At 47.1% G+C, this 18182-nt stretch overlaps 1 protein-coding gene across 1 annotated transcript in view; it reads right to left on the bottom strand.

Moving 5' to 3' along the window:
- RBM6 (RNA binding motif protein 6) overlaps window positions 1–18182 on the bottom strand; it is a 54208-nt gene that overhangs the window by 5710 nt on the left and 30316 nt on the right. The window contains exons 7-17 of the mRNA XM_085236233.1: window positions 9398–9472; window positions 8186–8246; window positions 7041–7109; window positions 5738–5989; window positions 5079–5239; window positions 4579–4676; window positions 4130–4172; window positions 3511–3571; window positions 2459–2550; window positions 1623–1775; window positions 488–577 (exon numbers count right to left, since the gene is read on the bottom strand). Coding sequence (XP_085092359.1) covers window positions 488–577; window positions 1623–1775; window positions 2459–2550; window positions 3511–3571; window positions 4130–4172; window positions 4579–4676; window positions 5079–5239; window positions 5738–5989; window positions 7041–7109; window positions 8186–8246; window positions 9398–9472 — 1155 coding nt within the window. The remainder of the gene's footprint in view (window positions 1–487; window positions 578–1622; window positions 1776–2458; window positions 2551–3510; window positions 3572–4129; window positions 4173–4578; window positions 4677–5078; window positions 5240–5737; window positions 5990–7040; window positions 7110–8185; window positions 8247–9397; window positions 9473–18182) is intronic.

The raw sequence follows: 18182 nt of genomic DNA, 5'->3' as shown, positions 1-18182 counted from the left end.
AGGGCCAGTTCACATTTAGACACCTCCATCTGCTCAGAAGATGTGGACAGGAGGTGCAAAGTAACCCCACAGCCAGTCAGCATGGGAACAGAAACACAGTGGTGCAGGAAGAGTTACAGTCTTGCAGAGAAAAGCCACCAAGAGAAATTACTACAGGTGGGGAGGAGCAATGATGACACTCATTTTCCCTTCTGTATCTATGGCATAATATATGGCATAATATATGGCCAGGCTCAGTGCAGCTCTGTGGCTTCAGGATTTTCTTCTGGACAGAGAACACCAAAGACCAGTGACCCAGCACAGCAAGAGGATGAACCTGTGATGCTCACTCATGTGTCAGCAGCACAAATAGGAGGCTGGGGTGATGCTTCATGTTACAAGCTTTACAGAAAATGAGTCCCCAGACATGATCTGTTTTTAGAGTTTAGTGGTTCGTTAGCTACACATGCCTTGATTGGAGAAAGTGAAGCTCTAGGCAACATCTTACCAGGCCTGCAGTTTCGCCCTTTTTCACAGAGGGTGGTAATGGCTTTTTGAACACATCTTCCGTGAAGAACCTCTCTTCCCCAGGCTCATTCTGAAAAACCCAAGATTGGGAATTAGATTACCATCAGCACAGACTCAGGGTGCAGACAGCAAGCAGGAAGCCAATTTCTGAGCATCCAGAAACCAGACAGCTCAGAAAAACAGTGGGAGGATTTCTGCTGAGGGTGATTTCATACTCTGCTCAGCCAAGACCAATGTCTCTCTTAGGTTATTGACCCTGACAGCAAGCCTTCCCCACCACAGATGAGATTTCTTGACTGACTTGATACCAGCACTAGGGTCAATTATATCCCTCAGGTCTCAGCTCTCTAGGACCACACATGCCACAGAGCACATGCAGAGCAGTAGGCAAAGAAGAAAAGGTTTCTACAATTGTGACTAAATCACTTCTACCATCTCTCCTGGCATTCCTCAGGCCAAGGAGCATATGCCAGTGTGGTTGAGGGAGACCCAGCTCAAAACACCCATGCTTAAACTTCACTTTTGGTAGCTAATCCCAGTCAGCAGTCTGCAAACTGGGGAGACAGCATTTGCTCAGCATCAAATGGCACTAACTCATGACTGGGGCTGGACTCTGGGAATCACTGTAAAGACCATCTAAAGCAGACTCCTACCTACATCTGATGTTGGTTCATCTTTGCAGTTCATCTACACCACTTGCCTCATCCTCCTGTCTGTGATGTTTGGAGGGGACAGGAACTGCAGTTACTCTGTTACTATCCGATTACATTCAAACATCCCTACCATTATTTTGCTCGCTCTGTTACAATACTTGGGTGCTTTCAGCATCATGAATGAAATGCCAGTCTCAATTATGCAGATGTTTCTGCATCCTTTAATGTAAGGAAGGGATGAGAAGCCCTGACTTAAAGTCACGAGGCAAAAATTTCAGGAAGTTGTTCCTGCTTGGTCAGAATCATGTTCATGGCCTGCTGGTGACCCTATGAATTTCATCACTTTCTCCCCTGTCCCTCCCCTTTCTGAATCCTAAAAATTACTCATTTTTGTTCTAGTATGTATTACCTCAACCTCCTGGCCTCAGATCTCTGATCATTCTGACTACTGGAGAGATTTACCTTGGCAGAAGTATTTTTCCCTTTCTCCTTTTTGTCCCTGTTGTCCCTGCTATGTGGCTCCTTCCTTTCACTTGTCCGTTCTTGGCTTCCATGTCGCCTCCTTCTGTTCTCTGGAGGTGATGAGCACGGTTCTCGGTCTATTGTGACTTCTCTCTGAATGAAGCAAAGAAAGAAGAATCTAGCCAAAACCCTTCAGTCTTCTCACTGGACTTACTATCCTTATAGGGCAAAGGAGACCAGCACAGTGAGAAGGGACTACAGAGTCTCAAGACAGCTGAAGCAAAGGCTCCAGGACTTTGCTGGGCAGTAGACTGTCTCCTACAGCCAGGTCATCAGAGCACTTCCCTGTTTGCACAGAGCACAGGCATCTTCAGTTGCATGAAAACAAGATGACAGTCCCAGAGGACCTCAGCAGATGGCTCTTTTTTGGCATCCTTGTAACTATTTCTGGCCAGGCTCAGGAAGCAAAGACAACAAAAATACAGCTCTGCTCTCCATCTTTATATACAGTCACATAACATGTCTTCAGTAAAATTGAGCAAGGATGCTCTCTCTGTAAATCTGTGCAATGAAGAGCAGACCAAAAGCCTTCCAAAGGCTTCAGAGGTCAAGTAGGCAGCCATAGTAAATGATTCAACACAGCTGCTGGGTTCCTAGCTGCTCATTAAGGTGACATTTCAGAGCATGGAACTCTTTTATACAGGTCAGAGAATTGAGAGAAACAAAGCTTCCTCTATGCTGTCCTATGCTAGACCTCTTCAGGCTACAAAATATACACAGAGAAGGGTAATCTGTAAGAACATCCATTGTATAAAACATTGTTCCTATGCACTCACCTGAGTCCTGGGGTCATAGTATGTTCCAGCTATGGGATCATAGTAATTCCCAGTTTCAGGATCATAAATGTACGTGGACACATCTGATGGAGCTGAACGGAGAGACAAGAGTTAACACAAGTAGTCTTCCAAATGCAGAACTTGCCTTTTACAAAGACAAAAGTAAATCCTGCACTGGTGAAAGATCAAATCTGGGAAGGAAGAAATCTTCCCTCCTGGTAAAGACAGGTGAGAGAATCCTGACATTGACCTGCCTACGTATTTTTTTTCTTAAGGAGTAATAAGGTAGTCAGGTTTTCACCATTCTTCTGTTATAGAGCTCTCACAAAAATTCCTTATCAAAACACTTAAGAACAACACACTCACAGGGAGGATGCACTGAGATCACCAGATCATAAAGAATTGACCGGATAAAGAAACGAAATTCAGTAATTTCCTAAAGAATGGGTTAATGAGTACAAGGCACTGTTTCCACCCACCCTTGTGAACAAGGAAGATCTGTGCTCTTACAAACAATCCTCTGTTTAGAATGATGACACTCCCCACATCCCTTCCGCCCGTGGGTGCATGAAGGCTTGTGGAAGAAACAGAGCGACCTGTTTCTACAGGAAAAGCCTAAGGCCCTAAGGTGACGGCCATAATGTGAGCAATGTTTCTCATTTCCAAGATGTTATTTAAACAAAGCTCAGTGATACTGTATATAAGTTAGTCAAACAATCAGGAATGGTTTTATAGCCATCAGCACCACTGGTGCAGTGTATATTCTTCCATCTCATCTAGCAATTGCCTGGCTGATTTTATCCCTTGCTGCAACAAGAGAAGTAAGTAGCAAGTTTTATTTATTTGCGTGTAGCTTTTGCACAGTAAGAGTAGAGAGAAACCCATTATCAGATAGGAAAATGTGACTAGATTTGGCAAAGGAACTCAGAAGTGGGCGTAGCAAATAAACCTACTCTTGGCCTTTAAAATATTTTTTGGCTGATTCCTACACGTCAGTACCCTCTTAAGGAAGAAAAGCCTCCATAGTAGGAGTGAGGCAGAGCTTAACTTACACTGTGCTCTGGTGCGTCTCTGTGATTCGCCACCCCTCCTGTCTCTCATGCCCCTCCTGCCCTGGAATAAGTGAACATCACAGACAGATCAGAAACTCTCACACATCACCTGCTTCTCCCTCCCACAGGCCCAAAGAACAGGAAAACATTCATCTAGCCACTCTACATAGCACACAAGCAGACCTGACTTTTCATTTACAGAATGATGGACAGTGGTGCGAGGCACAAGACTCCTCCATCTCCCCTCAATCTTTAAACTGAGCACTCGTGGCGACACACATGAAAGCACCAGGCCCATTCAGCACGGCCCTGCAGCCCAGTCACGCACTGTCCAGGAACTGAGACGAGCCAGCAGTAAGTCATCCTATGAAAGCGTGTCATACAGTGAGCCAGCCCCAAACTCTTTCAAGCAGCACCTGTGCTCTGACCAGCACTTCTGAATGCATTAGGATTCTGCGTGGTGGATGAGCAGCAGTATAGAGTACCCCCAAGCATCATCACCATGCCTTCAGACATTGCTGAAGTTTCAGCAGCGCAAAGGAAAAAAGCCTAACAAAGTCAGGCATGTCACTCTTGGTGCTCCCTCCCTTCCCTCCTAGTTGGAGCTGCGCAGACCTACCTGGCTATAGTAGGAGTTGTCTCCATGCTCCCCGTAGTCATTCCTATGGAGATAAACATGGCAGGTTAACGTCAATATAGTTTCACATTAACCTCAGTGTACTCAAAATGATCAGCAGGAGCTATGAAGACAGAAAGACTGCTTTCACTGGCCACACGTTGGACTGTGTCCACCCCAGGAGACAGAGAGGCTTTGCAGATCACTGGCTCCTTCACCATGGGACATGATGGCTGGACAACAGAAGGTCACTTAACGCAGTGGTTACTCCTATACACTCAATCCCTGAAGCTTCTTCCAGCTCTGCTACTTTTGCTTTATTGTTAAAATCTTGTTAAGCTGTAGGAACACCGGTGTTAATTCATATGCTGACGTTTAAGCATCTGCTTTGACAGCACAGCTCTAGTACAGCACAACACAGAGGGCATCCCTACTGCCTCATCTGACCATACCTTCTCCTCCCTGTAGCAAGATTCACTTCCAATGTACGTCCATCAATGCAGATAGGGGGATCCAGATTCTGCAGTATCTTTAGCAACCTCAGTGCTTCCTGTCAAAGCAAAGGACAATTTCACATCCATGTGAACCCTCCCCAGAGCTCCCTCTTAATTAAGATTCTTGCCTTTTGCACACATAAATCGTTGAATTCAAGATCCCTACAAACAAAATACCTGAGCAAGTTATGGTCAAGTTTAGGAGGGTCTGCAAAGAGACATATTCAGAAAGCATCACAGCTTAAGACAACAGTCTCTGGCTCTTAAGACCTGAGATCAACAGATGTATCAGGTGCTCCCTGTAACTAGCCAGACAAGCAGGAGAGCCACCAACACTCTCCAAGACAGATGCTTCACAAGTACAACAATTTCCTATATTCTTTCACTCCTGAGTTTTTCCTACTTCTGCCTGCTATACATGCCAACAGGGAGAGATGTGAGAACAGGAAGCTACTCACAGCATGTGAATCCAGTTCAATGAAGCCATAGGTCTGCCCCATCCGGCCAGCCTTGTTCTTCATGATGCGCACGTTGGATGTGGAGATACGCACATACGGAGCCAGCAGCCCCACAATCACTTCTGGTGGGGTGAACCGAGTAATACGCTTCAGCATGATTGCTGAGAAGGACAATCAGAGGTGGCCAGAGAAAAAAAGAAAAAAAGAAAATTCAAATCTAGGTTTACTGCGACAGCAAAGCTAAATTAAACTCTCCCAAAGCAACAGCAGGGCTTCTTGCAGTTGGGTCTGCAAGCCTTCCTGTTTTTTCTCCTCAGCTTGTTCAGAATCCTCCCTCTAATTCCTCACCTTTCCCCCTCAGAAAACAGAGCAGAATGCAGTCTCCTCCTTGGAGGAGATCAGTCCAGGCTAAGTTATGGCCAGAGAGACTTGTGCTGCTGTGCTAATTTATTTGTACCATCCTGAAGACAGCTTGCCTGAATTAACTTTTAAGAGAACAACTTGCCAGCACTTTTGGAGCTGGACAGCCCCCCATTACTTGATGCCAGAGATTTACACAATAGCCTCCAGAGGTCTTAGAGAAATGCTGCCCTATCTGCAGATAGGAGTGCTGAAGCAGCAGTCCAAGTGAATTCCAAATTGAGCTCTTCAACACTCACTTCTGCTTCCTCCACCTTCCTGTGGTGTGGCTTCCTCTCCTTCCCTCTGCGAAGGCAGCTCCTGGTGCCTGTCCATCTCCCTTCTCTTTTCCTGTGAGGGACGCCGTTCTCTCCCTTCATCTTTTTTCTTTGGCTCCTGTTCTTCAGGCTGGCACTCCTGCTGTGGAGCAGGATCTGAGGCCTGGAGAGGCTGCTTTGGAGATCCTGGTTGTACTGGTAACTCTTGCTCAGGTTTTTCAAGCTTTGTCTCTGCTATTAGAGAAGAAAAATGACCTGTTCCAAATACAGTGCTTCAGCATGTACTTTTTCTTGTGCTGTTTTCTGCTCAATACAAATGTTCACCTCAGAAAAGGCTACCCTGTTCTGTCCTTTGCACATCCCATGTCTTTACTCTCTGCAGACCCAAGGCATAAAAAGGGCAAGATAGATGTCCAGCTCATCCTTCCACTGCTGTTTCACATCAGGTTCCTCTGCCTGACCTCTGCAGACAGAGATGAGGCATTCTGGCCTCTTTTTAGGACCAGCTCTTGCCTGAGCACATGTAAATAAGGATAGTTTTGGACATGATATACTCATGTCTGGGAAAACCTACACAGCAATGATATTCCTTACCATGCCTGATCTATTCAGGAACACTCTGTAGCTGAGCAAAATCAACTAGTGACTGTCACCTTATCTATGCTAGAGGAAAACTGGGTGCACAAACATACATCATAAATAAAATCACTGATTTTTATTAGGCCCCTACTTACCACAAATGATGTACCATGATGTGGAGACACCCTGCTGCTAGCCCAGCTGTGTGATACACAGAGGGTAAATCCTATCAAGTTTTTGAGCTTGAAGGCCTCTGAAGCTTCTAGCTTCACTTCAAAAGAGATCCCTGCCTGAGCTTCTGATGCTGTCAGAAAGGGAAGTCTAAGCTGTGGAGCTCTAAGGTCAGATGTCACCAGCCCCGTACCTGCTGCTGAAGTCTGTTCCCACAAATTAAGGAGTGAGAGTACAAGCCCCGGCACAGTGAAGCTTCACTCTTTAACATTCCCCAGAGCACATCCCTGCTCTCACTGTGTTTGGGCAGTGGGAAGCACGGCGGAACACAATCATTTTGCACGTAAACACTGGGAAAGCTGCAGGCTGACTTGATTGGCTGCCAGCACAGCTCACGCTGCACAGTTCTGTACAAATCTGTCTCCAGTTTGCAGAGGTTCGGCTACACTTCATGAGCAGGACCTCACATAGAACTTGCAAATGAAACCAAATCACACAAACACAATCCCAGAGATGGGGATAACACTGCTCTTACTGAATTCTTGCTCAGATGATGCATCTTCTCCCTCCGGACCACCTCTGGACTCTGAGCCTGCTCTGTTCCCTGTAAGAGACACATATTAAAATCCATTTCAAAACCAGCAGTTGCAGAGCATGCCAGAACTCATGCAAAGCTGCAGTAACGAATGCTTACGCATAAAACCTTACTTGATTTCACTAACAATTAACGGACAGTCACGGGGAGATATCGTAACCTTGCAAACAACACAGCAGGCCAGTGTGAAGCATGCAACACAACCAGTCATCACAACATCTTAAAGGCTCAATTTATTTTGCTCCTTGTTTTTTATTACAATACACAACTGTAGTGACCAAGGGGACCAGCTATGTAAATTTTGCCTTCCTAACACCAACAGAGGAGCCACAGTGCAAGGAAAGCACAACATCCACAGAGACAGTGCTTCAGCAAGTAAGGAACTCTGCATCAGCAGTTATTTTAACGCCCTCCTACCTAAAGTGCATAAAAAACAGGAAACATTAGAAGTCTGCTCAAAGATGCCAAGGCAAAGCTTACAGAGGGCATGGAATACCTGCTCAGCCCTAAGAGATCAGCTCCTCTAGGGTGTTATGTGTTATGGCTCTCACGCCATCCCACCCAAAGGTGCTGGTGGGAAAGGAGGAGCTTCTGGAGGAGCTGAACTCCCTTCCATATGCTCCTTACTGCCAGCAAGGTGAGTTCAGCAGTTCACATCCTGTATTCACCCCAACCCCGAGAACCTCAAAAGAGTAACAGCAAAACCATGCAGCTGCATCTGCCACGGAAGGGGGGCTGGGGAAAATTCATGTCACCTGCAGGCAGCAATACGAGCTCACAGATCTGGAGGGCACACAGCCTGTCACTCTGGATGAAGGGCAATGCGAAAGTAATAGGAAGGAAGGGCCTCTTGTGGTAAGACACCAAGCCTCAAAAGAACAGAGAATCTAGCAGCAGCATATGGCATGCAGCACCTTTAGTGTGGGCAGGGACGGGGCCTAAATGAAGCAAAATTAATAATCCTCCTACACAGCGCTGACAGTTCCAACAAGAAGGATGCCACAGGGAAGCCAGAAGGCAAACTTACTTGTTGGGGCAGATGAAACTTCTAACTGACCAGACACAGGAGGACCAGATATACTCACCATCTCTTGGGAGTTTGCAATAGGAGCAGGAAGATCTGTAGCCCACATTACACACTTTGCACTGCAATGGAAGATGTATAGCATGAGGAAGTCATGTTTTGCAGATGTGGTTACAGTCTACTTCAGAAGGTCAGATTCTGCAGTGCTTTCAGAAAGTAAGTCACAGCCACAGAAAAGTTACAGAGAGAGCCTGAAAGTCAGGATGAGTGATGGCAGTGGGAGCTTTGGCCGGGATGGAAAGGGAATGTTCCAGCTGGGATTGCCTTGGGAGCATGACTTTCACACAGCTCTGTTACACCACAGAGGAACCCCTGAAATAGGGCTCTGTCCCTCTAAAGTGATGCTGGGCTGAAAAGCTCCACACTGGACACTATGCTGCTAGCCATCCTGTTGTTTGAAAGGACAATAAGTTACCGTTTTTTTCTCAACAAATGACAAAGTCATTCTCAGAGTTAAAAGGCACTTGTAGATATGATTTGCTACACAGGGACAGTCAGCAAACAGGTGTCTGCCAACAGAAAGGTAAAGCTGGTAGGGCCTGGATGGTAATCCCACCAAAAGCCTGCTGCAAGCCTGTGGATTGCAGCCAGTGGGACTGGGGACAGCAACCCTATTCTGCTCTAGCACTGAAGCATCTGTGCTGGGAGAAGCAAGGAGAGGGCAGGGGAACACAGCTGGCAGTCAAGCAGCTGTGCCGCCCCACAGATGGGTCAGTTCTGGCCTGAACTAACCCTGCCTGCACTTGTATCTATTTCCACACTTCCCTGCTGGATTTACTGCACTCAAATGCAATCACAGGTTCCTGAGTGGAGACAGAGGGGAGGTCTGCACTGCTCCATCAGTGAAGGCTCTGATTACCTGGGGAGTGAAGACACGAACCAGAATGAAAATCTGCTCTATTCCAGCTGGTGAAATCACTGCCTTGTTTTGAGCCAGCAGAAATATGCTATGCTCCCACATGTTAAAAAAGAACCACTGCACAAGGACAAGGATGCTCTGCACACAAAACTGTGCTACCTGTACCACGGCAACAAAGCAGTATCAAATCAAGGCAGGGAAAAATACAGAAGTTTAGAAGAGAAGAGAATTTCAGGATACATATTACTCTTAAGGATTTTCAGCCACTGAGCAGCAGTTTAATGCTCTCTCAGCTGCCACTGCCATAAAAACCAGCAGGGGAAGCACAACGCAGCTCTCTGGTTGCATACTTACACGTTTGCAGCGCCAAAACTCTGGGCATAGGGTGTACTCAAGGGTCACTTCTTCACCACCAATCGAAAGAGTTCCCTGTTGAGACAAGGCGGTACATGACGGATGCACCCAGCACACAGAGATTACTGAGGCAAAGAGGGGGGTTAAAGCTCTGCTTCCCAACAGGTTCGCAGGCTGAGAGGAGGAGGAAGCCTCTGGTTCAGTTAGCTGGAGCTCTGCCATGGAAGTGGGAGGAAAACTGCCTGTGGCCTGCTCTAGCGTGGGGCTACAAAGCTGCAGCCTGACACCAGAGGAACCAGGCACGGATACCTCCCAGGAAGAGCAGAAACACTGACCAGGGCACAAGGGGGGAAATGAGGCTGGGAAGGGGCAGCTGGCCAGCTTCCTCCACCCCAGCTACATCCTGCTGGCCTCGAGGCAGCTCCCTGAGGGCAGAGGTGAGAGCAGGGAGGGTTCATCTGACACGGACACAGCCTATGCTCAGGCACATGGGATGCAGGCTGTGTCACCATCACACGGGATGCAATGGCCATCAGGGGACACAGAGCCAAGCCCTGGAGAGCAGCCACCCTTCAGGCCAGTGCAGACAGGTGCCGGGGAGCTGCACATGGCCCCATGCCATTTTGGGAGTCCCCAGTGAGCTGGAAGCTTGCCGGGTGCTCTGACCCCACAGCTTTGTCACGCTGAGAGAACACACAGCAACTATGAATGCGAGCAAACCAGGTCCCAGGGTTCTTGTTCAGAAGTCACAATACACCCATGCATACATTGCTGTGACAAACGTGACAGAGATGCTAGGGAATAAGTAAGGCAGGTGGGAAGAGTTCATGGGAGGGAATCATTTGGTTGACAGCACAACAGCAATCCTTTGCTCCTCCAAAAAGAGTGCAGAAAAGAAAGCTGGAAATGAAAGGCACTACTCAGGCAGCGTGCCACCACCTCCCATTTTGGCAGCCTGCTTTTACACATCAGGGCTGTTCTTTCCTATCAGGAATACAGGCACCGAACATCTCAGGGGTTTCCTCTCTGCCACCCAGCTTTTCAAGCTCTTCTCTTCAGCCTGGCTTTGCCCTGCCTTACAGAAAGCCGTGCTGTTCCCAGACCTCGCTGAGGCCAATGTGTGCATGTCAAGCACAGGGACTGCTCACAGCCCAGCCGAACACCTGTACCTTCACAAAAGGCACGCAAGCAACCATGAGTGAGGAAGACAAACCAGAATCAAGGCTCTGCCCGTGGGGCTGCCAACCCCTTTGACATGGAGGTTCCCATCCCAGGCAGGCACCCATCACAGCACACACAGGCCAAGGGCCTTGCCTGGAGAGCAGGCCGAAGCACCAGCCTTGGGGTGGGGAGAGAAGGCAGGGTGCACATCCTCACCAGCACAGCCTCATCTGAGGCCTGAGTCAGGGCCTCTGGAACAGCCCTGCCATGAGCTCGGCCCAGGGGCAGAGAGTGCTTCCCCTGGCAGGGCAATACACACGGCTTCACCCTTCCACCAGCTACTGAGAATAAAAGTTGCCAGAAAGCCTTCAGATTATTTTTCTTTTTATGGAAGACAGTTTTTAAGTGCATGTGGTGCTGTTCTCTGCTGCAAATTCATTTCTTGGAGGCTGCAGAAAAGTGTCACTTGCGTAATTAGTCACTAATTTCCTTAACACCCTGCTGACTGCCTGCTCACTTTGTCAAGCTTGCTCTTACTGGCTTCTGATAGAACCATTTTCAAGGCTGCAGTCATCATTTAACACACAGAAATGGATGCTTTGTTCAGGTCACAGAGGATTCGGCAGCTCAGTGACTTTAAATTCCTAAGTCCCCCATTTTGTTCATAGACCCCGTCCCAAATATTTCCCAAATTTTTATTTATTCTAATCCCTGCCACTCCTTATTGTATTTTTGTGACATTTTCTTACTTTTCTCTGCAGGATATTTTGGATAGAAACAGTTTCCAGTTTAGCAGATCTTTGTGAAACCATGAAGATTCTCAGAGTATTACAGAGAAGAATGCAAGAGGGAAAAAAGAAAGGCCAAGCAAGGCTATGTTACATCACAGCAGCATCCAGGCAGTAACCATCTCTTCCATCTACATGCTTTATCAGGGACTCCTCTCCTCGACTCATTAAGGCTGGTAGTTCTCCTTGTGTATTCCGAGCAGCCTGGCCTTTTCTTTCTAAATCATTATGCTACAGAAATGTCTCTTTGGTCCTCCCAGTGCAGAACCTCCCCCTCAAGCCCAACTGTAACACAGTGCTGACCCACCAAAGGGATGTTTCAGAGGTAGAGTGGCCCCGTGCTACTATGGAAGTGAAATGCTGAGGTTTGTGAGGGCACCAGCAGCTTTTGCTTTTGTTTCCTCATTTCTACACTAGAAACAGAGCAGCAGGACCTTAATGCTGGGATCCACGTTTCAGGCTGCTGTCAGATACCTTTCAAATGCAATTATATATATATTTCTGCTTATGGGTCTGTTGGAGATGCAGTACTGGATTACAAGTGATACAAAAGAATGCAAACTGTTGCAGTTAAAGCTATCCAAAAATCTGCACCACCTGGGATAATAACTGATGGCTTAGCGTGCAAACACCATGGCAGCAGGCTCCAACCACCTGAGCAATGTCACCACAGTGCCCTAGGGAGAGATGCTGTGGAACCACACAGCCTGTTTGCAAGAAGTGCGCACAGCAAGCAGCAATGTCCCAGAGCCCTTCAGTGAATGGGGACATTAATCCACGAAATTGCCAAACCCACAAGAACAGGTTACTTAAAGAGAGGGCAAAAAAAGGGAAAATCCCTTAGCCATCATATTTAGATGATGGGATCCTTCCAAAATCACTTTGGAGACCACGTGTCAGCTGGCCATGAGGCTTCAGCAACAAAACCCCAATATTACCAGAGCAGCATTCATGCTCCTTGTCACTGAAGGCATTTAAACCAGGAGAATTTAAAAGATATTGATGTGATCTGAATGGTATGGATAACCCTGATTGTCAGGCCAAAACCAGACTGCACTGCTAGCATGTGGAAAGCCTGCTCACGAGGCTGCTGTAAATCACCTCTAGTTAAATCTCCTTGCAATAACGTTGCCTTAGCCATCTTCCATCCTGCTCTGTGCAGAGCACAGCTGGCTCACACAGGCAGGGGATGCTGTGTGCTGCCAAGCCACACAGGGCCAGGAGCAAAGAGCAGGTCGGGTCAGAAGGGCAGGAATGGCTGCTCCAAGCCAGCACTCTCAGTCAGCTCCTGTTATGTTCACATTTGTTGTCAGACTTTTAATGACGATGTCTGAGAGTTGAGGATGGGAGAACTTGCTGGAAAAGTGTTACTGTACTGGGATTACAGAAGAAAACAAGTTATCAATATTGAACATCTAGCTAACTGTTTTGAGGAATATGCACAGCCTCTAAGATGATCTAGAAAGTTTGAAACACTTCTGGAGCACAGCACAGTTCCTCAACTCAGTCCAGTCTTCTGCTTTTGCTGAATTTATGAATCTATGATTCTACAATTCCATGAATTTGGCCAAACATTAAAAACATCAACAAAATCTCACTTCAGAGCCTCTTACCAAGGAGCTGACAGCTCTCCAAGCATCACACCCCACAGGTCGCGCTTCAGCAGCTGCCAAGAGCAGCCAACCAGCATGGAGACACGGCTGCAGCATGCAGTGCTGCTGTGTAGGATGGCAGAGTGTGCCCAGGCTCTCCCAGGGAACAGTACCTACATGTTACCATTCCTTATCACAAGAAAAGGCACCTGGCATCAGAGCCAAGACTCACCTGTGGGTCTCCAGATCCATAAGGATTAGCGAGGCAAAATCTTCTCCCTGGCTGGATGGAATGCAGCTCACGGGAGCACAGAATGCACTGTCCCACATCTACCAGAGATGCCTGCACCCCAAGCACACCATACACAGGTCTTATCCAGCAGCTGGTTCACACACAACACTGAGCACTGCTGCATCTGATCACTCCCTTATACTGTTCATCCTCTTTGATTAAATGGAAAATATCCATACCATGAACTGAAAGCTTCTGGTTTCCATCTTGCTAAGTAGTAACCAAGTCATAATACTGACATGGTTCCACATGTTTAAAGCGAACTGAAAATATCATTTGCAAAAACAGATGTAAAATTGCATATGATTATGACAAAAGAATGCTCACACGAAGCACAGCAAAGCAGTCAAATTAAAACATCAAGATTAGCCTCACTTATGTGATGTTAATTCAGCCCTCTTATGCACATTTACTATAATTAGGATGGTTATCCAAAAATCATTACACAATAATCATTTAAACATGATTTTAACTGATTAATGACTAGACTTTATTGCCTTGGCGAGTCTCGGGTCATAGCCAAGGAGGCAGAGGAGAAGGATGCAGAGGGAGCCCACAGCCCCAGCAGCACTGCTGGCACTGCAAGTGCTCACCAGGCAGCACAGCATGCAGAGACAAGGGGCTGGCAGCAGAGTCAGCTGTGTGCAACTGCAAATCAGAGTTTGAGTTTGGATTACAAACCACTCCAATCAACCACAATCTACATGGCAATCTCATCCTGTGTCCCTGGCATGGCTCATGCCTCTGCAGAGAGGATGGATGGGGGCTGGCAGGAAGAGCACGATGCTCTCTCCCTCGAGGTATTCATCTTCACGTGCAACAGAGAGGGTCAAACACCTCCAGTCCCCCTGACCCTCGTGGAACTCACAAGGCAGCACCTTCTGGGGATGGAGCAGTGGGCAAGCAGCAAGACACTTGGGAGGGTAAGGGACCGACTGAACAGGTTTCAAAACAAGACCATCTCAACCAAAGAAGCTGGATTCTCATTCCAGTTTTCCCATATGCTAAAGTTTTTATCTCCAAGTTCCTTGGCAGCTGCTGTACAAGGGACCTGATCTACAGAGCAACAGGCAGTACATCTGCTCACCTTTGACAAAAAGCAGATGAGAAAAGCTGTGAACTCACAAAGCACAATCCATCTGTAATTAAGAAATTAATTAGAAAACTTAGCATGACATGGAGAGACGAGAAAGCGTGCAGTCCAGCCTGCTATGGGTACTGCAGTGATCTGGCATTCCCTACAGCAACAGTAATGCCAAGAAAATTTCCAGTGGAGTGGTACATTCGACAAAGGCTCTCAACCCCATTCTGGAGCTCCCTGCGCACCTGCAATGCAGGCATCTTCTCAGTGGCCTCATCTACCAGTGTGCTGCTGCAGAGCAGCTGATAGCTATGGGCTGGTGCTTTCAGATGCACAGGGGAAGGGATGGGTTGACCTGGGGATGGTTACGTGGCTGAGTGGATCCAGCCAAGCTTCCTATGTATTACTGCACATCTCTATTAAGACCAACACTGACATAAATCCCGCAGAAGCATTGTGCTAGCAGTGACCTGGGAGAAGGTAAATTTGGCTCCTGGGTATCAGAAGGAGCTGAAGAGCATGCGGAATGACTTCGGAGCATTAGTTTCAGCAGCAATCTGACAACAGTCAGCAAGGTGCTCATAGCTCACTGCCTTCAGTGTCAGAGGAGGCCTGAGACAGACAGACCAAAGATGCCCTCAGCAATCCGGAATTAACAGAACACAACTTCAGACACATCAGTGATGGGCATGGTAAATGAAGCTGGCACTAACCCAGGACAGAAGCATTAGGAGGATAACCTAAAGAGTCCTAAAGAAGCAGCAGCTAAATGTAACAGATTAAGATGCTATATAAGGCTCATCTTATCCCAGACAGCCCTCTGTGCCTCCTTCCCAAACTCCTTTCACACAAAATCCATTGCCCACCTGCACTGGGACTATCCATTAGGACATACAGAAGCTTCCATACAGCCCTCCCCAGCCCACTCTTCCTGCCTGGTTATCCAGGCAACGTGTCCTTTAGCAGAATTTACCAGTCTGCATTCTTATTTCCACAGACACCTCACCTCTCCTGCTGAGACACCTCTGGTTTTCTTCCTATGATTTCTAATTCTGGATAACAACTGTACTCTCTTTAAATAAGTCTCAGTATCTTTCTACAGCTCGTCCCCCCCACTGACATCCCTACTGCAAATACACACAGAAACTGCCTCTCAAACTGTGCCAGCTCTCTACACTTCAGCGCCTGGATTTTTGAACTCCAGTTCCCTTCCAAGTTGGTACTCTCCAAGTGCTTATCTTTTAAATACACCATTTGCTCCACTTGTTAGCACACTCAGTCCTGCTCCAAGAATGTCACCAAAACAGCACAGGCAGGCTGCAAATTAGGGCTTCAGGAAGGATGACAGCTTTGTGTTGCAACTTGAGAAAACAAGCAATATGCCTAAGACTCTACATGTTCTGGGTCCAGATTTGGATGGTTGGCAATATGAATAGCTTCTGCATCTTGTCCCTTGGTGAAATCTCAACACATCTGAAAGGTTATCTTTGATCCGATGAGGCAGAGTGGATCTTTTGCCTTCCACTGAAAGCCCTAACTTCTCCTCTGCCAGCTAATTCTAATCTCCATCTTCCCTCCCCCCAAACAACTTCTTTGAAAAGGGCACCTTTGCAGAACAGCATTGTAGGGTCACAGAACAAATGGGAACGTTTTAAAAAGAAAACTTTTTCTATATAGTCAGAAGAAGACAGTGATGGCCAGGAGGAATCTGGAAATAACTCCTTAAAGTGGGCCAAATTCCACATACTGCTGTTACTGGTGGGGTTCCCATCCCACAGCTAACAGAAGCGTGGATGGTTAAGGTTTTATACTATGGGGTAAGCTGAGGAGGTCACAGATATCAAACGTTTCTTCCAGCACTCAGAAGAGCATGAATCAGGTTGTATCCTACATTTGAAAAGCAAACATAAGCTATCAACATTTAAAGAGTGTTTCAACATGTAGTGTGTTGAGTGTTTTTCATAGATGGCTCTAGGGAGGTGTGCACATGGCTCTGCCTCATCTATACTGCTTTTCTCATTCACTGTGGTCTGCTGCCTGGACCATGTTTGGACAACAGCTGATTCAAGTATTTCCTTGGCTCTCAACACAGAGATTTTCTCCCTCTCTCCAAAATGCTGCCCTGGTGCCTGGACACATTCCTCAGTACGTTGTTAAACAGCCAGCTTCTTTCCCAAAGGTCATCTCACCCCTTAATGCTGTTAAACAATACAAACATTAAACACGTTAGCACAATGCAATTGTATGCACTAATCACCCCAGGACCTTCCAGCACATTTCCCACAGGGGTACCTTACAATTAGCAACAGTCATTAGGAAACTGGGAGAACAATGAGGAAATGCCCAGCTCCTTACTTACGTATTGGACGCACAGTATCAAAACACTGCCAATCAATCCCAATGCAGAATCGTGCTGGGAAAAAGGCAGCCTGGAAAGCTCTGCCTGAAAAGAGTAAATGTACCCCTAGGCAATTCAGAGCATTTTGTTATGTATTTAAAGATCCCACAGGCAGACTGGAGCACATAGCCATGAGAATACACTCCGAATCCAACACAGCTTGACCCACGTGGTGAATGGAGTTCAGGATGTTCTGCACAGTAACAAACATTTGCAAAGAACACGTTGACTGTGTAAGAGCAGCTGAAAGGCCCCTCCATACCTCAAAGCTCACTTCTGCACCCACTGAATTAAGCACTCAGAGCCATTGCTGGCAATGGTTGCTTTGCAGCCAGTGCTCAGGCAAGCTCCTTGGAGAAGACACACAGTCTAAGGAAGAGGGAGCAGCTATGTGGATTAAAAGAAGGTTTTGTCCCTGCAGACCTCATTTCTCAACATTTACAAACTCTCATTTAGTGGCAAAAGTGCTGACTCCAAAAAGGCCAGAGAAAGAACCAGATGAACTGCCAGGTGAAATGCAGGAGCAGCAACACTTACCCATGCCTTCCAAACGCTGCTTCCCACCACATCACTGTGACCCTGAGGTGGCTTTCCAAAAGCTAAACCCATGCCCTTACTTGTCACACCTGGACAGAGCCACCAGGCACATCTTCAGGCTGGCAGCTGGACAGACTTCTACATGTGAAAAGTGCAGTCTCTCAGCAGTGCTTTTAGGAGTTGATATGGAAAACTGCTGCTTTACCATCTTGGGACAGTATTCACAAAAGAAGCCAAGGCCCAGAGTGAGAATTGAGCCATGTGAGCTCTTTGGGAGGAAATGAGTTTCTCCTGCCAGCTTGGCATAGATGCAACATACAGCCGTGAATGGCACAGCTGCACTAGGGTCCAGCAGCCCCTCCTCCACAGATGCACCAAGCTGTAAGAGGTTCAGCCAGGCAACATCAGGAGAACACCCACAGCCCTACTTCCTGGCACGTTCCCACAAGTGCTGAAGGAAGGGCTTAGTGCCTTCTCGGGGTGCAGGAGATCCAGGCTCTGAGGACGACCATAGCTCTACAGGAGAGGACTCCAGCTTTCAGCTGCTCCTCTCAAGAATCAATTTATCAGTCGATATGCTTATCACTGCAGAGCTGTCTATTCAATATTTTGGGATTTGCTACTTACATTTAATGACTGGCCCATCAGAAACGGGAAGGAAGAAGATTAGACAAGTCATGGGCAGAGAAGCAGGCAGTGGGACAGGATGAATATCAATCCCATATGAACCGTGCACTGTCAGGGCAAGGGAAAACCCAACACCCAAGCTCTCCTCTCCCGTGACATAACAAGCTGGGAAGAGTCAAACGGACCTTCAAAACCTTATGGCTATAAACATGAAAATACCTTACTCATACAATTAAGACAGCAAGACAGCTACCTAGTGAGAACTCTCAGCCTGATTTGACGTGTAAGAAAGTACATCTTAGGATTCTG

Source organism: Meleagris gallopavo, chromosome 14 (assembly GCF_905368555.1).
Source record: "Meleagris gallopavo chromosome 14, MGAL_WU_HG_1.1, whole genome shotgun sequence".
NCBI classification, from domain to species: Eukaryota; Metazoa; Chordata; class Aves; order Galliformes; family Phasianidae; genus Meleagris; species Meleagris gallopavo.
The sequence above is the reverse complement of the archived record's forward strand: the minus strand, read 5'-3'. Positions and strand labels throughout refer to the sequence as shown.